An 18,001-nucleotide genomic window follows, 5' to 3' on the forward strand; every position below is an offset into this window, starting at 1 on the left:
AGATGCTCCCCCCCACTTCCTTACTTTTCTTAAAAACTAACAAACCTCGCCTTACCCATCAGTGAGATTGAACATTTATATGGGCCTACCACTTATCCACTTAACACATTTACCCATCAACTAATCAACCCTTCTCTCTCCGCCATCTCTGCCTGACCAACACCCTGACTCTATCACTCAGATGGGAGGCAAATAGACAGAGTAGAGGACTGATGGATACAAACACATTGTATCTCAGAAATATATTTCTGTGTACATTGCATGTTTCCAGCCGAACATGTCTTTCCGAGTTACGTTTTGAAAAATATTGAAAATGTCAACCTTTCAGACTTGATTTATTCTCTCTCTCCTCCTCTGCCATTTCCAAGCTATTAGCAGGGTCTTTGATTGAGATTAACAGGGCCCTGAAGTCAATGAAAGATAATTAAAAAGCCTTTGTTGAAGGGCAGGCACTTGTAAGAGTGAGTCAGTGTGTATTTGAGAGAACATGTCTTATTGGTATACCTGTAAAAAAAGTGTGATTTGTAGATAATGAACGTCTGTTGGACATTGTTCTCTGCCGACTGATTGATAATGAGATTCAAACTCAAACTTAGCAAATGTAATATGATATTGATTTCAGTCTTTGTTTGAAACTTTAAAACAGTTTATTTAAAACTTTAGCTCCTGATTCCAATAGGAAAAAAGTATAAGGTGGGGGAAGAGAATGGTGAGTACGCATTTACAATCAACATTTGAATCCTTAAAAATATGCTCATGTGCAATGAGTCAAATTAATAAACGTGCAGAAAATTGAATGGGTATTTTCTGAGCAATTAAATTAGTTCTGCTCCTTGCACTGAGTTTCTTAGGTACTCATGCACTAGCTACAATGAAATGGCTGAAACACACAGTTTTGTATGTGTTGCTCAGGGTGGTGAGCAGGATAGAGAACACACACCGCAATGTTACTGTACCTGTTAGCAAAGGGGTTAAACACAGTAGGGACACATTGGCTATAACAGACAGACAGAACAAAAGAAAAAGGTAAGTCTGTGAGCTTGTGTGGTAGGTTCAGTTGGCAGGTTCTTGGTATATTGAGAGATATCAAAAATACACAAGCAAACTCACTCTCTGAACAATCACACACGCACGCACACACACACACACACACACACACACACACACACACACACACACACACACACACACACACACACACACACACACACACACACACACACACACACACACACACACACACACACACACACACACACACACACACACACACACACACACACGGGAAAGCATTAATTGTTGGCCTGAGAAAGGATGCAAACCTGGGTCTGGTCTTTGGTGTCAAAGTAAAATGCTTTACCTGTATGCCAGTATTCATCTCCATGCTACATGAATGTTAATCTTGTACCTCAAAATCATCCAATATGGATTTATTTCCTGGGAAAGTGAGGCTGTAGAATGCACACCACTGTGGTTTGACTGCTTCACAAGAGTCTTTGTCTGACGTGGTATGTCAATTAGTGATTTGTTTATGCGTTGTCTTATTGTTGGTTTCAGGCAACACACTGCCACCTTGTTAAAACCTGCCTAATTATGGTAAATGTAAGATGCAGCTTCATCAGTTTTCGCCACGTTATCATGTAGCTAATGTTATTAGCATGATTGGGGAGTAGAAGCGTCACTAAATATCTCAACCTCCTTTACTGCACATTTCACTGCAGTGTGCTCTCTTACGAGTCAACCATTTTTGGCCTGTACTACAAATACTTTTGAGTATCAGACAAAACTGGACAGACAATGGAACAGACAGTGACAGGCAGATACAAACCAGGACTTTTTCTCCCTCTATGTCTAGCTCCCCTGTCAGTTTAGTTCTGATGAAACTACTCTATTTTCACAATAGCAGCAAACCAGGGCTGTCTCTGTCAGTGTGTGTCTGCACTGAGTCTTTTTCTATTATTCCAATATTTTCATTCTGCATTGGCAGCAGTTCATTTTTAAACCAATAAAACACAGTGCCATGATGAGACATTCACACATGATTAGTGCTGCGATATGATCAGTACTTGCACTTGAAAAGGGACAAACATGGACCATAACTTGATATCTGTGATGATATTTCAGTGAAAGTTTCTCTGAGTGTGCATAGTTTTTTGTCTGTTTGTTTCTGTGTGTCTGTCTAGGCATGCATTATACTTACCAGTCGTTTGACGATCCTCAGTGTGCGTGGGATTTCAGGGGTCACTGTGCTCAACATGTGTGAAAAGCTTTTCAAACAGGAAGGCGACAGGCAGTCATAACCCTCTCCTCCATATAGCTGAACCAGAAGGGACAGGCAATGAAAAGATTCCTCCCAAACCTCCTGGTTCTCAGAACACAGCTACAAATAGAGGAAATCTGTTAATAAATGGAAGGATGAAATAACTCCCTGCACTGTGTTCAAGTTTCTACCTGTACTATGGGCTGTATGTAAGGGAATCCACTGAATTCTTTTTCCTATTATAGTTGCACTTAAAGTACACATCATACAGTGCTGTGTGAAAGTTTGTGAACCCCTTGAGCCTTTTGGAATTTTGTTTATTTTAACCATTATTAATTAACTTTTTTATATGAATTTATAGCTGTCCCCAGACAAATGTGCAACATCAAAACTATATTCCTGAGATCCTCTGAGATTGTTTCCCCTTTGAGCATGTCTGACCTGTATGGGTTCAGTTTGGTGAGCCTAAACTGACCTGGTTTTATCTTTGTTTTATCTAGTGCCACCCAATTTCTTCCCTAAATATCTCTCATTACATTGGTCTATTATTTCATCACTCGATTTGGCCCATCCGATTGTGTTTACTTGCTCGATTTAAGCAATGCAGCTCAAGGTTCACAAACTTTTGCACATACAACATTTGTCAAATAATTTGTTTTATCTGTTTTAACAGTTGATTTCCGGAAAAGAAAAATTTTGAATTGATAAAAAACCTCTGTTATTTCATATAAAAAATACTGGTATTGATAAAAATTAATTAATAATGGTTAAAATAAATAAAATTCCCAAAGGCTCAAGGGGTTCACAAACTTTCACACAGCACTGTATATACAATATTTGAAATTGAAATCTGAAATTTGTTCAAGCAATTAAGTCACATGAAGCATGATCCTTTATGTGCAAAATTTGCCTTGAGATGAAACGTTATTTTGTAGCTTTCATGATAAAACATAATTAAATATATATATATACAGTATATATTCTTTATTTGGATTTATCAATTAATTTGGAGACTATATCAAGTAAATATCAACAACTGTTACAAGCAAGCTGCCAGGATCAAATTGTTTACTCCAAACTGTGTGCCTCTTAGCTAATATACTAATAGTTATTGACCCTTTGACATACAAATACTAGACCATGCATCAATTGTTAGCTCCCTACTCTTAAGAACTGTATTCTTTTAACACAAGCCGGTTTTGCAGTTCTAATGATTAAATTCAGATTTCATATTGACACTCTTGCTCTCTCTATCCCACTAATCTCCCATGGGGCAAAGGGGCTGTGTTGAGGCTGGGGGTGTGTCAGCTGCCCCCTCGACCCTCTCAAACACAACCACACACACAGACGCCCACCCAGCACTCAATGTGTCAAGTATAAGTAAAAACCTCTGTGGTGTCCCTTGAGACCTCCTCCCACTTTCCTGACCCCCCTCCTTTATGTCCTCAACTTCCCAGCACGCCTCACAGCTCCCTGGCTCTTTTGCATGGATTCTCTTATTTTCCTCTCCCCTCACCTGTCAATCTAATGTCCTCTGCTCACCTCTATTTCTTTCCTTTGAACCAGAACCCCTTTACTTTCTCTTCTCCAACTGCAGTTATTCATCTAACTCACTATTCTGTCTTGAAACATTTGCAGATGATGTTTAATTTTTTTATGTAAACAAAGTGGAAAGAGACAAAGACCATCTTCCATTAAGCAATTACAGTAAATGTGACCGTAACTCCAAAATTACTTCAATCATAATTTTGAGATTCCGAGTGCAGATAGAGGAGGGAGTTATTTTGCATGACATTATACTTCAATATCTGATTTTAATAGGTCATTAAACCCTCATTAGTGTATATATAAATGGCTGCTGTGATAACATTTAACTATTTCTTTCAGCAAAAAGGCTCAGATTGTACCCAATTTATCTTCCTGTTTTTTAGTTTGCATCACATTCTGTGTTGGCACTTAAAATAAATGAAAGCCCTTTCTGCAGATTTCTGGAATATATATTTGTAATGACTGTAGAATAAATATGTTAGTAAACTAAAACCATCATCTGCATCAAATATATGGCCAATGTGCAATGATTGTATTTACATAACAAACCTACACTATGAATACATCATGTAGTACAGATAGTCAGTATGTTTGCAGGAAACTACATAACCTGTAACTTTAACAGAACTGGATGAAGGAATCAGACAGAATGTGTGCATGAAATTGCATTTGAAGCATTTTAGGAACTTTCTTGGAAGACAGCACATAAAAGAATAACTTTAAAAAAGCTAGATTAGTAGTGTATGTGTTCACAGTGCAGTCAGACGTGGGAACAAGTTTGAAAATGGACATATTTAGTCTGGGTGGAAGCTGTGGATCTAGTTACGGGTATAAATAGATTAATTCTGTGTGTGAAAACGTTCTAATGATGTGCCTGCCAGAAGGGCAGCACATATTGCTATTGCTGGAATTCCTATGTTACATTTTCTAGCTGCTACTCCTCCCACACCGTTACACTTAGTACAAGGATTTTGTAGGACATACGTTCCTACTGCTCGTGGTGTGCTATTACTTTTCTACGCAGTCTGCCACATGGTGGCACTGTTTTTAAGCCCCAAATGAAAATGCTTGCGAGGAAATATTTTAGTCAGGTCCCGGTGAAGCTAATTAACAAAAAAAGCCTATTGTACAATAGGAGTCAGCCATGAATTTTTGGGGATACATTGCATAGAGACAGTGCATGAAATAGGCCACGCCCATCGTGGGGGAAAACATTGAACAGCGTTCCATTCACTTTGTATTGAAGGAGACCTGTCTTCTGCAAACACACGTAATTAAAACGTAATCAAACATCCATTTAACAAAAAAACTTTACTTTCTTGAAAGCCACGACTGTTGTCTGTCTATATGAGCTGTTTTTGTGAAAAATAATTGAGTAATTTTCAATATTGAGGTGTTTTTGTCAGGTCGGACCCATCGTGGGGGAAACCGTTGAACACCGTTACATTCACTTTGTATTGAAGGAGACCCGTCTTCTGCAAACAAACTTAATTAAAACTTATTCAAACATCCATTTTACAAAAAAACTTTACTTTCTTTAAAGCCACGACTCTTGTCTGTCCTTACGAGCTGTTTTTGTGAAAAATAATTGAGTAATTTTCAATATTGAGGTGTTTTTTCCCGTCCGTGAGGGTTAGCCTACAGCAAAAGGCTAACATTAGCCTAGCATACAGCATACATTAGTTAAGAGTTTTGTCTCGATATCGAAAATTACTCAATAATTTTTCACAAAAACAGCTCGTATAGACAGACAAGAGTGGTGGCTTTAAAGAAAGTAACGTGTATTTGTGAAAGGCATGTCGTATTACGTTTTTATTAAAGAGGACCTATTATACTACTTTTCTGGTCTTAATTTCTTGTTTTACACTGCTATAGAGCAACCTGACACGAATCACATCACAAAAAACTATGTAGATTTTCGGGAAGCTCTTTCTCTTATTTTGGCGATCCAGCACGTCCTGTCAACACTTGAGTGTGTGTGCTTCGTCAATCTCCGCTCCCTCCGCCTGTGCTTCGGCAATCTCCGCTCCCCTCCCCCCTCCTGCAAACCCCACTCCGTTGTGATTGGTTACCTTCCTTCCGGAACACTTTCAGTGGCGGGAAGCGCGAGCATGGACCTATAAGGGCGCGAGGCAGACGCGAACAGGGAAGTGACAGCATTACTATACATGGAAACATCCGCGTGGTGACGACACGAAGTTACATGCGACGTCACGAAGTTACAAAGGGTAGACCGCTTTGAACACGTGACTTCTCGACTGGTTAGAATAGTGTTTAGTGCTCTGCACAGACACCCCAGACGGTCAGCAGGGAATACGTTGAAATGCATGTAAGTCATTATTTGATAATTTAGTATGGTTAAGCATGACTATGAATCATCATCACGTTTATAGGTCATAAAAGTCAAAAAGCATCATAGGTCCTCTTTAAGTTTGTTTGCCGAATATGGGTGTCATTCAATATAAAGTGGATGAAGCGCTGTGTATTGTTTTCCCCCACGATGGGCGTGGCCGCCGATTATGATGCGTTCCGCACTATCTCTATAAAGGGAAAAACAGTTATTTCACATTAACTTTTATAATTTTCAAAGAATCAACGTACATGTTTTTTACGGAGCTTCGGGGGACTGAGATACACATGTCTGTAGAAGATGAGCTAGATAGCGTGAAAAACCTAGCCGCCATCGACCAAAACGTTGTTGCATGGGCGGGGCTTAGCAGCTAATAGAGCCTCTCAAGGTGCCGCAAATGCTGGGATAGCGGTTGGCCGGCAGGGCCATTAAAAATTTCTGCGAAATGTTCTAGTTTTAAATAATTTTTGTTCACTTAAAATCTGTTTAACATTTAGATTCAAAATATATTTTAGATGTCCTTTAATTTAGCTACAAAACAGCTCTGTGGTTGAGATCAGACTAGTTTGTTATTAGCAATTCAAATGAATTTATGAAAACTACTTCTCAATGATAAGGTGGTGTTACAATCAGATGTAACAGGTGTAACAGTTGAAGAGACAGTAATTGGTGAAAAGTACATAAGTTTTAACTTTCAATTTCAACCAGAGTGGTTGGAACTGTAAGTAATCACACTCAAACACTATTTCACAAAATATGCATACATACAGTTTGTCTCAATTTACTAGGCAAATATTTGGAAATACAGTAGACAAACAAACAAGCTAGCACAGAATATATTTATGCATGAATCATGCAAGGCATTGACACACACACACACACACACACACACAGGCTCAGTGAGATTTGGTCTCACCATGTGAATGAGGTGTGTGCTGAGTTGGCTCAGGGGTCGGTTTTCGAGGAGCAGCGTCTCTGCTGCCTCCATCTCTACTGCTGGACAAGATAGCCTCTGGCTCTACACACACACATACACACACACACACACACACACACACACACACACACACACACACACACACACACACACACACACACACACACACACACACACACACACACACACACACACACACACACACACACACACACACACACACACACACACACACACACACACACACACACTAAATCATTTATAGAGATTTGACAGTCAATAATGATGGATCCAGAGACCTGCCAAAGACAGATTCTGACAGACTGACAGAAACACACTGACTAAGAGAGGAAATAGTTATATAATATAGATATATGTTTGGTTATTTGAATCCTTCTTTAACCCAATATGACAAAATACAATACAAATTCAGCAATCTTCTTCAGACTTAAGTTTTATCACCTTCTCTTCTTTCCTTCCCCCCCCCCCCCCCTCCTTAGAACCTCTGTCCTTCACTTTGTCTTATTTTAGTTCAGCTCATGCCCACAGTGGAACTTCAGGCCAATTAGAGGTGGAATAATGTGATTAATACTGCCACATATTTTCTCTCTCTTTCTCCCAAAGTCACTTCTTCTCTCTCTCTCTCTCTTCTGTAGTATATATAATCTCTGACTCTCTCTCTCTCTCTTGACCAACAGAGTAATAGTTTGGGGAGAGAGGTTTAGTCACGTCCTCTCTCCTTATCAGACCTTATTACCCAAATGAATTTGGTTTTGGCTGAAGTCTCTTTTTAATGAGCTTTGCATTTCTGGCAGAATTGATTTTCGCTGCACATTCTGCTCACTACTTATTCCATCTCTGTCTCTCTCCTTCCTTCTAACTCCCTCTTCTGTCCTTCTTTCCTCTACCCAGTCTTTTACCCTGCCTCCCCTTTAGTCCCCCCCACCCCCTGTCCAGGCATAAATATGTATGCGGTGGGAGGGGGTGCACACTATGGGGAGATGGGGGCTGGTGTGTACATGTGAGTGTATGTGTGTGTAGGGAGGCAAGCTGAGGACAAAGCCAGTGGTGATAATGAGGCCGCAGGGACATAGCCAGACAGGCCCCTCTGTGTATGCCTGTGAGTATGAGTGCATGTGTGTGTGTGTGTGTGTTTGTGTGTCCCATAGACTCGGGACCTCATCCCCTTCCTCCACAACTTCCATATTGCAGTTGCTTAAATCTGCTAGCTTCCACTGTACACATCAATGGACACACACACACACACACACACACACACACACACACACACACACACACACACACACACACACACACACACTAGAGACTTGATACAAGGGTAACATTTTGAAGGAGTTGACTTTGTGATTTTCTTGGGGATCCTGTGCTCAACAGAGATGAAACTGGTAAAAATTGGTGATCAATGCGAGAAATACACCAGGGCCAAGGCAACATGATACAGCAAAACAAACTAACACACAGCTAACAATAATTTAAAAAGTCTTAAAGAAAATATAAGGCAGGCCATTGTGGCTATTTTATAATTTCATTGTAAGGACCGTATAAATGCACAATATATGTTGTACTTATAAGTACACTATGGATGTTATAGGTTTGTAAGGATATTGGTTTGGAACTTGCGAACAGTAACAAAATAAAGATGACTTAACAGATTTGTTAATCAAATGTAAGCAGTGGAATTTACTTCTAACATCATTATACTGAAATTAATGGTTAATCGGTTTTCATTAAGAAAATGTTTTTTTGCTGAATAACTCAAAAAGGCGTAATTTCTTTCCTCATGAGAATTTTCTTTTCTTCCAGCAAACAATATTGCCTTGCTCAAGGTGATTATTGCCATTCTTAGCTGTGTTTGTGTTCATACCTGCAGTGCGGAGCGAACAACAACAGATGTTTGTTTCAGGATGTTGTGAAGCAGTTCCAGAAGGGCTTGTAACACAAGATTGCTGACCTTCCTCCCAGCATGCCCCTCTCCATCCAGGTGGAGCAGTGCAGCTTCTGAGAGGGTGCTTGCCACCACCTTTATTAGGACTGTGCAGTAGAAGAGAAAACATTGGTTGAAGTTACTTTTAGATACAATGACTAGGGTACAAAAACATACATTTGGGTTCAGACATTACCAGTAAGTACATTCACTTTTGCAAAGGTGAGACCATAAATAACCTACCCACAAGGTCATGTTAACAAAATATACATTCTTCACATACTGTACATACTGGAACATTTGAAGCACTTTAGCTGTTTATCGCTCCATTGTCTTTATGAAATATCACATTTACAAAAATATTAAAATCATTACATCTTTAATTTGAGCTAATCTATCTATGAAGCAAGAAACAACTGTCTGTCTGTCTATCTGTCTGTGGCTCGCATATCTCTCTGACTGTCAGTCAGATCGTCCTGAGCTTCCGCATGTGGCTTGCGCATGGATTTTTCTTTCAAAGGTTTTTTTATTAAATGTTAGTAACAAAGAAATTGTAGCACAATGATTACACATTTTTTCACCTTTTTTCCCGAACATACCCCACCCACATCCCACCCTCACACCCAACAACACAAAATATACACTACAAGAAACAAAAATAAACAATCAATATGAAAAAAAAGAAAAAGAAAAAAAACACATAAAGAAATACAATTAAATCAAATAAAAGAGGGGAGGGGGTAGCTACTCTTCTATTGTTGTCGTTGTTTTTTTTAAATAATTTAAGAAGGGGCGCCAAATTCTGTCAAATTTATTCTCAGATCCCTGGGTAGTGTAACGTATCTTCTCTAGATTCATGCATGACATAATGTCTCTAATCCAATGTGAGTGGGAAGGAGGAGCAGGATCTTTCCATTTAAGTAAGATAGCCCTACGAGCAAGTAAAGAGGTGAAGGCCAGTACCTTTAGCTTCACTTTAGGCAAGCCTGAATTGGGAGCGATGCCAAAAATTGCAGTGAAAGGGTTCGGCTTAATTTGATGCTGAAGTACTTCAGAAATTGTTTGAAAAACTGATGTCCAGAACTCAGTCAAGGTGGGACACAACCAGTACATGTGAAAGAGTGATGCCGGTGCGCTCTTACAGCTATCACAGGTCGGGTCTACATCGGGGAACATACGAGCTAATTTAGTTTTAGATATGTGGATACGATGTACTACTTTAAATTGCACAAGAGCATGTCGGGCGCACATGGAGGTAGAGTGTATCCAGGACTGAATCCCACATGTGATCTGTGAAGGCAGAACCTAGGTCCTGCTCCCACAGGGTTCTTATAGCTGCTAATGAGGGGCTATGCAACTTCGAAATAAGGTTGAAAAACACAGAAATTGAGCCTTTTAATGTGGGGTTAACAGAAAGAAACAAATCGACATGATTGGCTGGCGGTTTATAAGGGAATTGGGGAATTAACTTCTGCGTAAAATGCCTGATTTGCAGAAATCGGAAAAAATTTGTCTTTTCGATACCAAAATGTTTTGTCAATTGAGAAAAACTAGCAAATAGATCATTAATAAATAAATCACCGATGCATTTTAAGCCTTTTTTATGCCATATCTTGAATGCACCATCCCCCGTCGAGGGAGTAAACAAATGATTAGCTGCAATTGGGCTGAAAAGTGAAAAATTCTGCATTCCAAAATTCTTCCTAAATTGGGTCCAAGTTCGAAGGGAGTGCTTAATCATGGGACTGTTGGGAATAGCCGAAGAGAGTGGAAGTGCGGCGCTTAAGAGGGCAGATAGAGACAGTGGGCTAATAGCGCTGGACTCCATTGTTACCCAGACTGGGGCTGAGTCGTCAAGGTGAAAATGCACCCAATACACTAAAGAGGCATTCTGATTCAATATTTCTGGGGGAATATAAAATGTTCATTAGCCGGCGGATATTATAAAATTATTGGCGTCCCTTTATAAACCCAGTTTGGTCGGGGGATATGATAGAGGGGAGAACATCTTCCAATCTATGGGCGAGAATTTTAGCAAGTATCTTCAAATCTGTATTTAATAGTGAAATTGGTCGGTATGATGCACAATCTAGAGGATCTTTGTCCTTTTTTAACAACAGGGAAATACAGGCCTGATAGAACGAAGGCGGGAGTTTACCTGAGTCAAATGAGTCTGAGAATACTGAACATAAAAAAGGCGATAATTCGGCTGAACATTTCTTAAAAAAGTCAGATGGAAGTCCGTCTGGACCAGGAGATTTGCCTGATTGCATAGATGTTATTGCTGCAATAATTTCCTTCTGAGTAATAGGTGCCTCAAGGCTATGTCTCAGGTCTTGAGAAAGGGAAGGCATGTTTAGGTTACTGAAAAAGGTTTCCATCACCGTTGCGTCTACTGTACAATCAGAACTATACAAATTTGAATAGAATGTTTTGAACTTTTCGTTTATCAATTTCTGATCTGATGTTGTACACCCACTGTCTGTCCGTATTCCAGGGATGAGTTGCTTCGCTCTAAATCCGCGCAGTTGATTGGCCAGGAGTTTGCCAATCTTGTCACCATGCTCGTAAAAAGTACTTCTGCTCCTAAGTAACTGGTCAGCAACCTGACGAGAGGAAAGAAGGTTGAATTCTGTCTGAAGTTATAAACGTTCTTTGTAAAGTTCAGATGAAGGAGAATTAGCATATTATCTGTCTATATTCAGAATCTGATCAGCTATTTCAGTTTGTTTCTATTTCGTACACTTATTTTTGTATGCTGCAAATTATATAATTTCACCTCTCAAATAGGCTTTCAGGGCTTCCCAAATTGTTGCATTGGACACATCTGGTGTTTTATTTATACTCAAAAAAGTTTTAATATGTGTAGAGAAGTGTGAAAGAAAACTCTCATCTGTGAGCAACAATGGATCCAGTCTCCCTCCACTGCCTTCTTGTATACTCAACGTCAGGGAAAGCCAGTTGAAGGAGCAGAGGAGCGTGATCTGAGATCACAATACTTTCATAACTGCATGACTTTAGGTCCGACATCAATGAACTATCAACAAAAAAATAATCAATTCGGGTGTAAGTGTGGTGGACATGTGAAAATAATGAATATTCTCTTCCTGTGGGGTATAAAAACCTGTATGGATCAGAGAGGCTATAATCAGCAATAAATGATTTGATATAACCTGCAGATCTGCTAAGAGTGGCAGGTTTGGGGGAAGAGCGATCTAAGACTGGATCTAGATAACAATTAAAATCCCCACCAAGAATAAGAGAATGGGAATTGAGATCGGGGAGTTGAGAAAAAAATCTCTTAAAGAATTCTACATCATCGACGTTAGGCGCGTATACGTTGGCCAAGATGACTGACTTATTGTAAAGTTTGCATGAAACAATAATAAAACGTCCATTTTTATCTGATATAATGTTTGAGGACTCAAAAGGAATATTACTATCAATAAGGATAGCTGTGCCCCTAGCCTTACCCCTGAAATTAGAATGAAAAAATTGTGGGTTTCTTGAAGGAAAACTATTCCAGCCCTGAGCCGTTTTAGGTGGGTTAAGACCTTACCCCTTTTCACTTGGTGATTTAGCCCCTTGACATTCCAACTAATTAAATGAAGATTGCCCTTCATCTAGCTCAGTTATAGTGAGAATAAAAAGAGTTGCTCAGATAAGAAAAAGAGTAGCAAAATACAGAGGAAAAGAAAAACACAAAAAAAAGGAAAACACATATAACTGAAAACACAGCAGGTGATAACTTATCAGCTAAACCCCCAGTTAACACCACCCTATCCCACCCAGAACCCACCCCATATATTGCTCTAAACAGCAAACCCCAAAAGACCCTTACTAGTCTCACAACAAACATTCCAAGCCTTAACTTTCTGACCTGTGCTAGCTTCCCACATAAGTCTTGTACAATTCACCCCATAACAACTAGTAACACTATGAACAATCCAGCAAACTGTCAAAATGACAACACACTAAACAAACATACCGTGCTCACCCAACAAATTCAAAATACAAAATGCATGTAGTACCATCAGTCTGAGAGTTTGGCTGGGGATATGAATAGAGCATTTGTCCACATTGTATACTCACAGCAGGCAATCGTATTTACTACGGACTCACACCCAATGTAGATATGTAGTTAGATGCTTCAGAGACAGACCGCAACCACTTTCTCTCGCCGCTCTGGAGAGTAATGCGAAGCCTCGCAGGGAATAGAAGAGAGGGATGGAGACCGCGCTGATAAAGCTCAGCCAAGAGCCCCCTATATTCAGCCCGCTGCTTCACGACCTCCGCGTTGTAGTCCTCGTAGAACCGGAGCTTGTGGCCGTGGTATTCCAGCTCGCCCTGTTTACGTGCCTCTCTCATGATCCGGTCTTTGGTCTGGTATCGGTGAAAGCTGATGACGACGGGTCGCGGCCTCTCATGCGGGCCCGGTTTGGGTGCCAGAGTGCGGTGAGCTCTGTCCAGCTCCGGGGGAGAAGGGAGAACTTGATCACCAAAAACCTTGACGAGGAGCTCGGAGAAAAAGGCGGTGGGGCGTGCACCCTCAAGTGACTCTGGTAAGCCCACAATACGAACGTTCTGTCTCCTGCTTCTCCCTTCCAAATCCGATAGTTTAGCTTTCAACAGCTTGTTATCTTCCTGCAGTGAGGAGCACGTAGCCTCAAGTTGCTCCAGGCGTCCGCAAACAGTTTCTGCATTCTCCTTGAGCTCGGTTATACGTTTCCCCTGGCCTGAGACCACGGCCTGGATGTTGTCCAGTTTAGTGTCCATGCTGGCGAACGATGATTTAAACTCAGCGGCTATGGATTTAATCTCAGCGGTGGCTGCTCTATGCTACTCAAGCAGATCCGAAATGGAAGCCATTGAGCTAGTACCAACGTCCATGCTAACCACGCTGTCCGAGGACATATCTGACTCTGCCGAATCTCTTTTTGCGTTTTTCTTGCTTCTAGGCATTTCTCCAAAACAGTATCAGTGTTACCGGCAACACAAGCACAAAAAAAATCGATGAAAATAGGGTTTAATCAGTTAGGTCTGAAATATTTAGTGGGAGCTATAGAGCGATCGCACCTACCCCATGCTCTGTAACCCGGAAGTTATCATATTTATATCATGCTGGCGTGCGCATATTCTTACTTCCTCATTCCATGCACGCAGTGACTGCCGGGATAACTTCGCAAACAAAACACACACACACACACACACACACACACACACACACACTGTGTGTCTCACAGCTGACTGCTATTGACACGTTAACGTTATTTGACAGCTATCCACACTCTTACCCTTTAAACTTCTTCTGTAGCTGGCAAATACACATAACCCATTCTCCTTGCTATCAATGCATCCATCCAGCTTATTACAGAAAGACCAAAAGTGACATGGACAAGCGATGTAACAGCCATGTGACACTGCCGATGTGTAGGCTACATCTGTTTCGGTGTCCCACTTACATAGACAGGTTACATTAAGCATGCATAAGCTAATACCTGCATCATACGGGCACTGAACTAGTAGATTGTAACCAAGCAAATCCAACTACTTCTATATTAAAAATCATGTATTTCAGAAATATAAAGAAGTATACCCAAGCCTGACTTGAGTTAATGTCTGTAGGTGCAGGCTCTGGATCGATAGCTCCTGCACATGATCAGGGACGCTCTCCCTCTTAAGTCGATTAACATTTCATTGTCAACAAAGTGCCCAGTAGAGAAAAATAACTGGATTTGACATTTAACTATTGAAATTTAAACTATTGTGCATGCTGAACATGTGAAAATCAGCACAATCAATTCAACAAAATGGTAACAACAAAAGGCAACTCAATTTGTATGCTCATCTAGAAATACTGTTCTTCACTTTGTATCTCTTTGCCTTTATATCACCTCACTCTATTGCTCTCTAGAAAACTGTCCATATTAGAACATGTTGTAAAGCGGCTCACCCCTGCTATGACATGAATGAAGAGTTCTTACTAAAGTGCAAAACCATGTTCCTTTGCTCATTAAATGTAATGATAATACACTACAGAAGATACTTTGCATTTTACAGCTTGATCTGTGTAGTTAGCTATTGTAGGCTTCTGTCCCTGAGGTGTTCTTACCACACAAGACCGAATAGATTCTGCCTTGACTAGGTTGACATGATACATTTATGTAGAATAAATATACAAAGTGCCTAATATGAATAAGTCCAAAGTTGTATTTTATATTCATGTAGGTGCACAAAAAAGTTCCAGTAAATAACAAATGAATTACATCTGTCTTCATTGGGGAAAATGGACCCAGTGTCATTTTCTATTCCCGTAGATCTTTATTTAGAATGCAGAAGTTTATTTTTGTGCCTGAAAGTGCAAAATACGCAGATACTAGAAAGCTATTAAGCTAGCCTGCTGTCAGTGAGATGTACTGTTACTGTTAAGCTGTCTTATAATTAAACAGACTGCTCTACTTTGGACTATTCAGTCAAACATGAAGAACTCTTCTGCTGTTAATGTTATCTGACAATGCAGCCCTGTTCAAATGAATACCCTGTTATAGAAAGCTGCTCATGGATAAAACATTATGTTCAAAACATTATTCCATTATCATTTGCTCAGATTATCTAAACCTTTCAGATATTTTAGCCAACTATCAACCAGGCTGACAGGTGCATCAATAATCAAAACAACAAATATTGTTGCTTAATTATTTTTCCGAATTGTACATTAGGCACCGTATACCTCCAGAAGATAGTTATACAATCTATAAACTATGGAATTTGGCACCGGGACAAATCTGACAAAAGGATTAAGGGGGTAGGCAGGATAATACGTTACAGTTTTATGTAGACAAAACAGCATTAACAGACCAATATAGGTTTTAATGCTGCCACTCTAGCTCTACCAGGACTAGATTGACAATGACACATGTGTTTCCTAAAAGTTACAGCACAATAGAATCCTGAAAACATTTGCTATTTATCTGGAAAGGTCACAAAATGCATTGATTTGGAATGGGCTGCAAAGATAAAGTAATGTTCTATTGGAAGGGATTATACCTATAACTATAAGTAAGTGAAACGCTGTACTTTGGAAAGAGAATTTGAATCATATCCAACAGTATTTCGGAATACATAAAATGTTTCAATGTTTAGCCACCCACTAACACGACTATGTGACGCATCATACCGCATGTCAACATTGAAATTGTTTTGATTTTATCATGGTGTCAATGCATTTAGATCAGGCTAGCTGTGTCACCCAAATAACACATGCTTGATCACAGACAAAATACAAAAATCAGTAAGCATGTCATTTTTAACGGGACGGGATATAATTGCTACATACTTGGTGAGTCACTGTAAACACATAAGGACTATGTATGATTATTACAGACAAACAGATAATATCTAGTATTTTACGTACATGCTTATAGATCTGACAACCGATGACCACCAAAGTTCACAGTATGCCAGCTATAAGATTGCAGGCAGTATACACACTTTATTATTAGCTGACTGAATTGCAATAAGTGGTAAAACTTTTCAAGTACAGTCTCCAATTTTTAAACTTTTGTGCATTCCTGAACAGCTCATTTTTGCATGTTTGATCCTCTGTGTTGATTAAATCACGAAGAACAAGCACCAAGCTGCTGTAAAGTAGTCAGGTAAACTTGAAAGACTGGTAAAAAGACTGGTGCATATTCTACAGCTTTCCATATTCAGCTGTGTATATTTACATGTGTGGGACAGAGACATCCTGGAAATCCACTGAGCGCAAAAAGGTTACATTATGTGAGTATTGCTGTGACTGACACGTTTGGACGTGCACTGCACACATCTGTAGATTGTGTGTTTGTGTACGTGTGAGGTCAGGTCACAACTAGTGTAATCAGAGCAATAGCAACTTCATTCAGCCAGTGTTACTGAGTCATTTTGAAAAAGTCACTTATGTTCAAATGCTACGCGCTTATTTAAAGACAGGAGGAATCATTTATGAGTAAAAACCATTGTGCTGTGTCTTATTTTAGAGATGGGACTCAAACTTGGTTAAAAATAGATATTCTATAATGCTTTACAATATTTTTTTATTTATAAGCCACTGTTAAATGAGTTCTATTGAGAATCAGTTGCATGGATGGCTCAGAGCATTACTGTCTTAGCAGCAAAGGAAGATAGTTGTTCTGTGTACAAAACAATCTCTACCAAACTGTTTTAATTATTTGAAATAAAAGGATGTACATGGTTGTAATAATGTTTTTTCTAACCACAATAATATATGAGAAATCTGACATTTTATGATTGCTTATTCAAACTGGGATGGAAAACCTGATTATTACAAATCTTTATGAATCATTTACAGTTCACTAGTATCCAGGAACCGCAATGCAAATTGCACACCTATCAATACAATACATGCACATACTTAACTTGAGCAACACTGCAAAACAACTGAAATTTACTGTCTAAAGCGTCTTATTGATTGTCATAATGTAAAACTGTCAATCCAATGACGTCTTTTGTGCTTGCTAATGTGAAAATATTAATATGGAAGACAGACCTTTGTGGTGTAAATAATGCCAGGGGGCATTCTTATTGATTGGACACGTATGACTGACCACGGTGTGGAAGAACCATTATAGAATTTTTTAGACACCGTTTGGGGAAATGAACTCAAATCTGAGCCTATTTTCAAATGGCAATTTATAGATGCAAGTTGCACGGACTTCCGACGCAGAGGCAATTACTGAAAAATTCCTCAGAGCTTCTCACAGAAGGTCAAACACAACAACAAGGATTGGTGGAAGATCAAACAAGGAGAGGAACCTCAAATACCTGTGAGGATTCTTAAGACATATGGATCCCTTGACGTCTTTAATTCATTGCATGTTTTATACACCTCAGCCTGAAACCAAACTCAGGGGTTGCTCAGGGTGCAAACACATACCATTTGTTGGGGGTTTCAGCTACTCC

General features: G+C 39.6%; 1 protein-coding gene across 1 annotated transcript in view; it reads right to left on the reverse strand.

Annotated features, from left to right (window-relative positions):
• The window catches only part of ulk4 (unc-51 like kinase 4), a gene marked incomplete at both ends in the record, with an annotated part of 82,249 nt that overhangs the window by 5,757 nt on the left and 58,491 nt on the right, over positions 1–18,001 (reverse strand). Inside the window, 3 exons of the mRNA XM_080038860.1 lie at positions 2,201–2,380; positions 7,075–7,176; positions 8,981–9,147. Of these exons, the coding sequence (XP_079894986.1) occupies positions 2,201–2,380; positions 7,075–7,176; positions 8,981–9,147 (449 nt within the window). The remainder of the gene's footprint in view (positions 1–2,200; positions 2,381–7,074; positions 7,177–8,980; positions 9,148–18,001) is intronic.

Source organism: Ammodytes marinus, assembly GCF_949987685.1.
Source record: "Ammodytes marinus genome assembly, chromosome: 13".
Taxonomy (NCBI): Eukaryota; Metazoa; Chordata; class Actinopteri; order Uranoscopiformes; family Ammodytidae; genus Ammodytes; species Ammodytes marinus.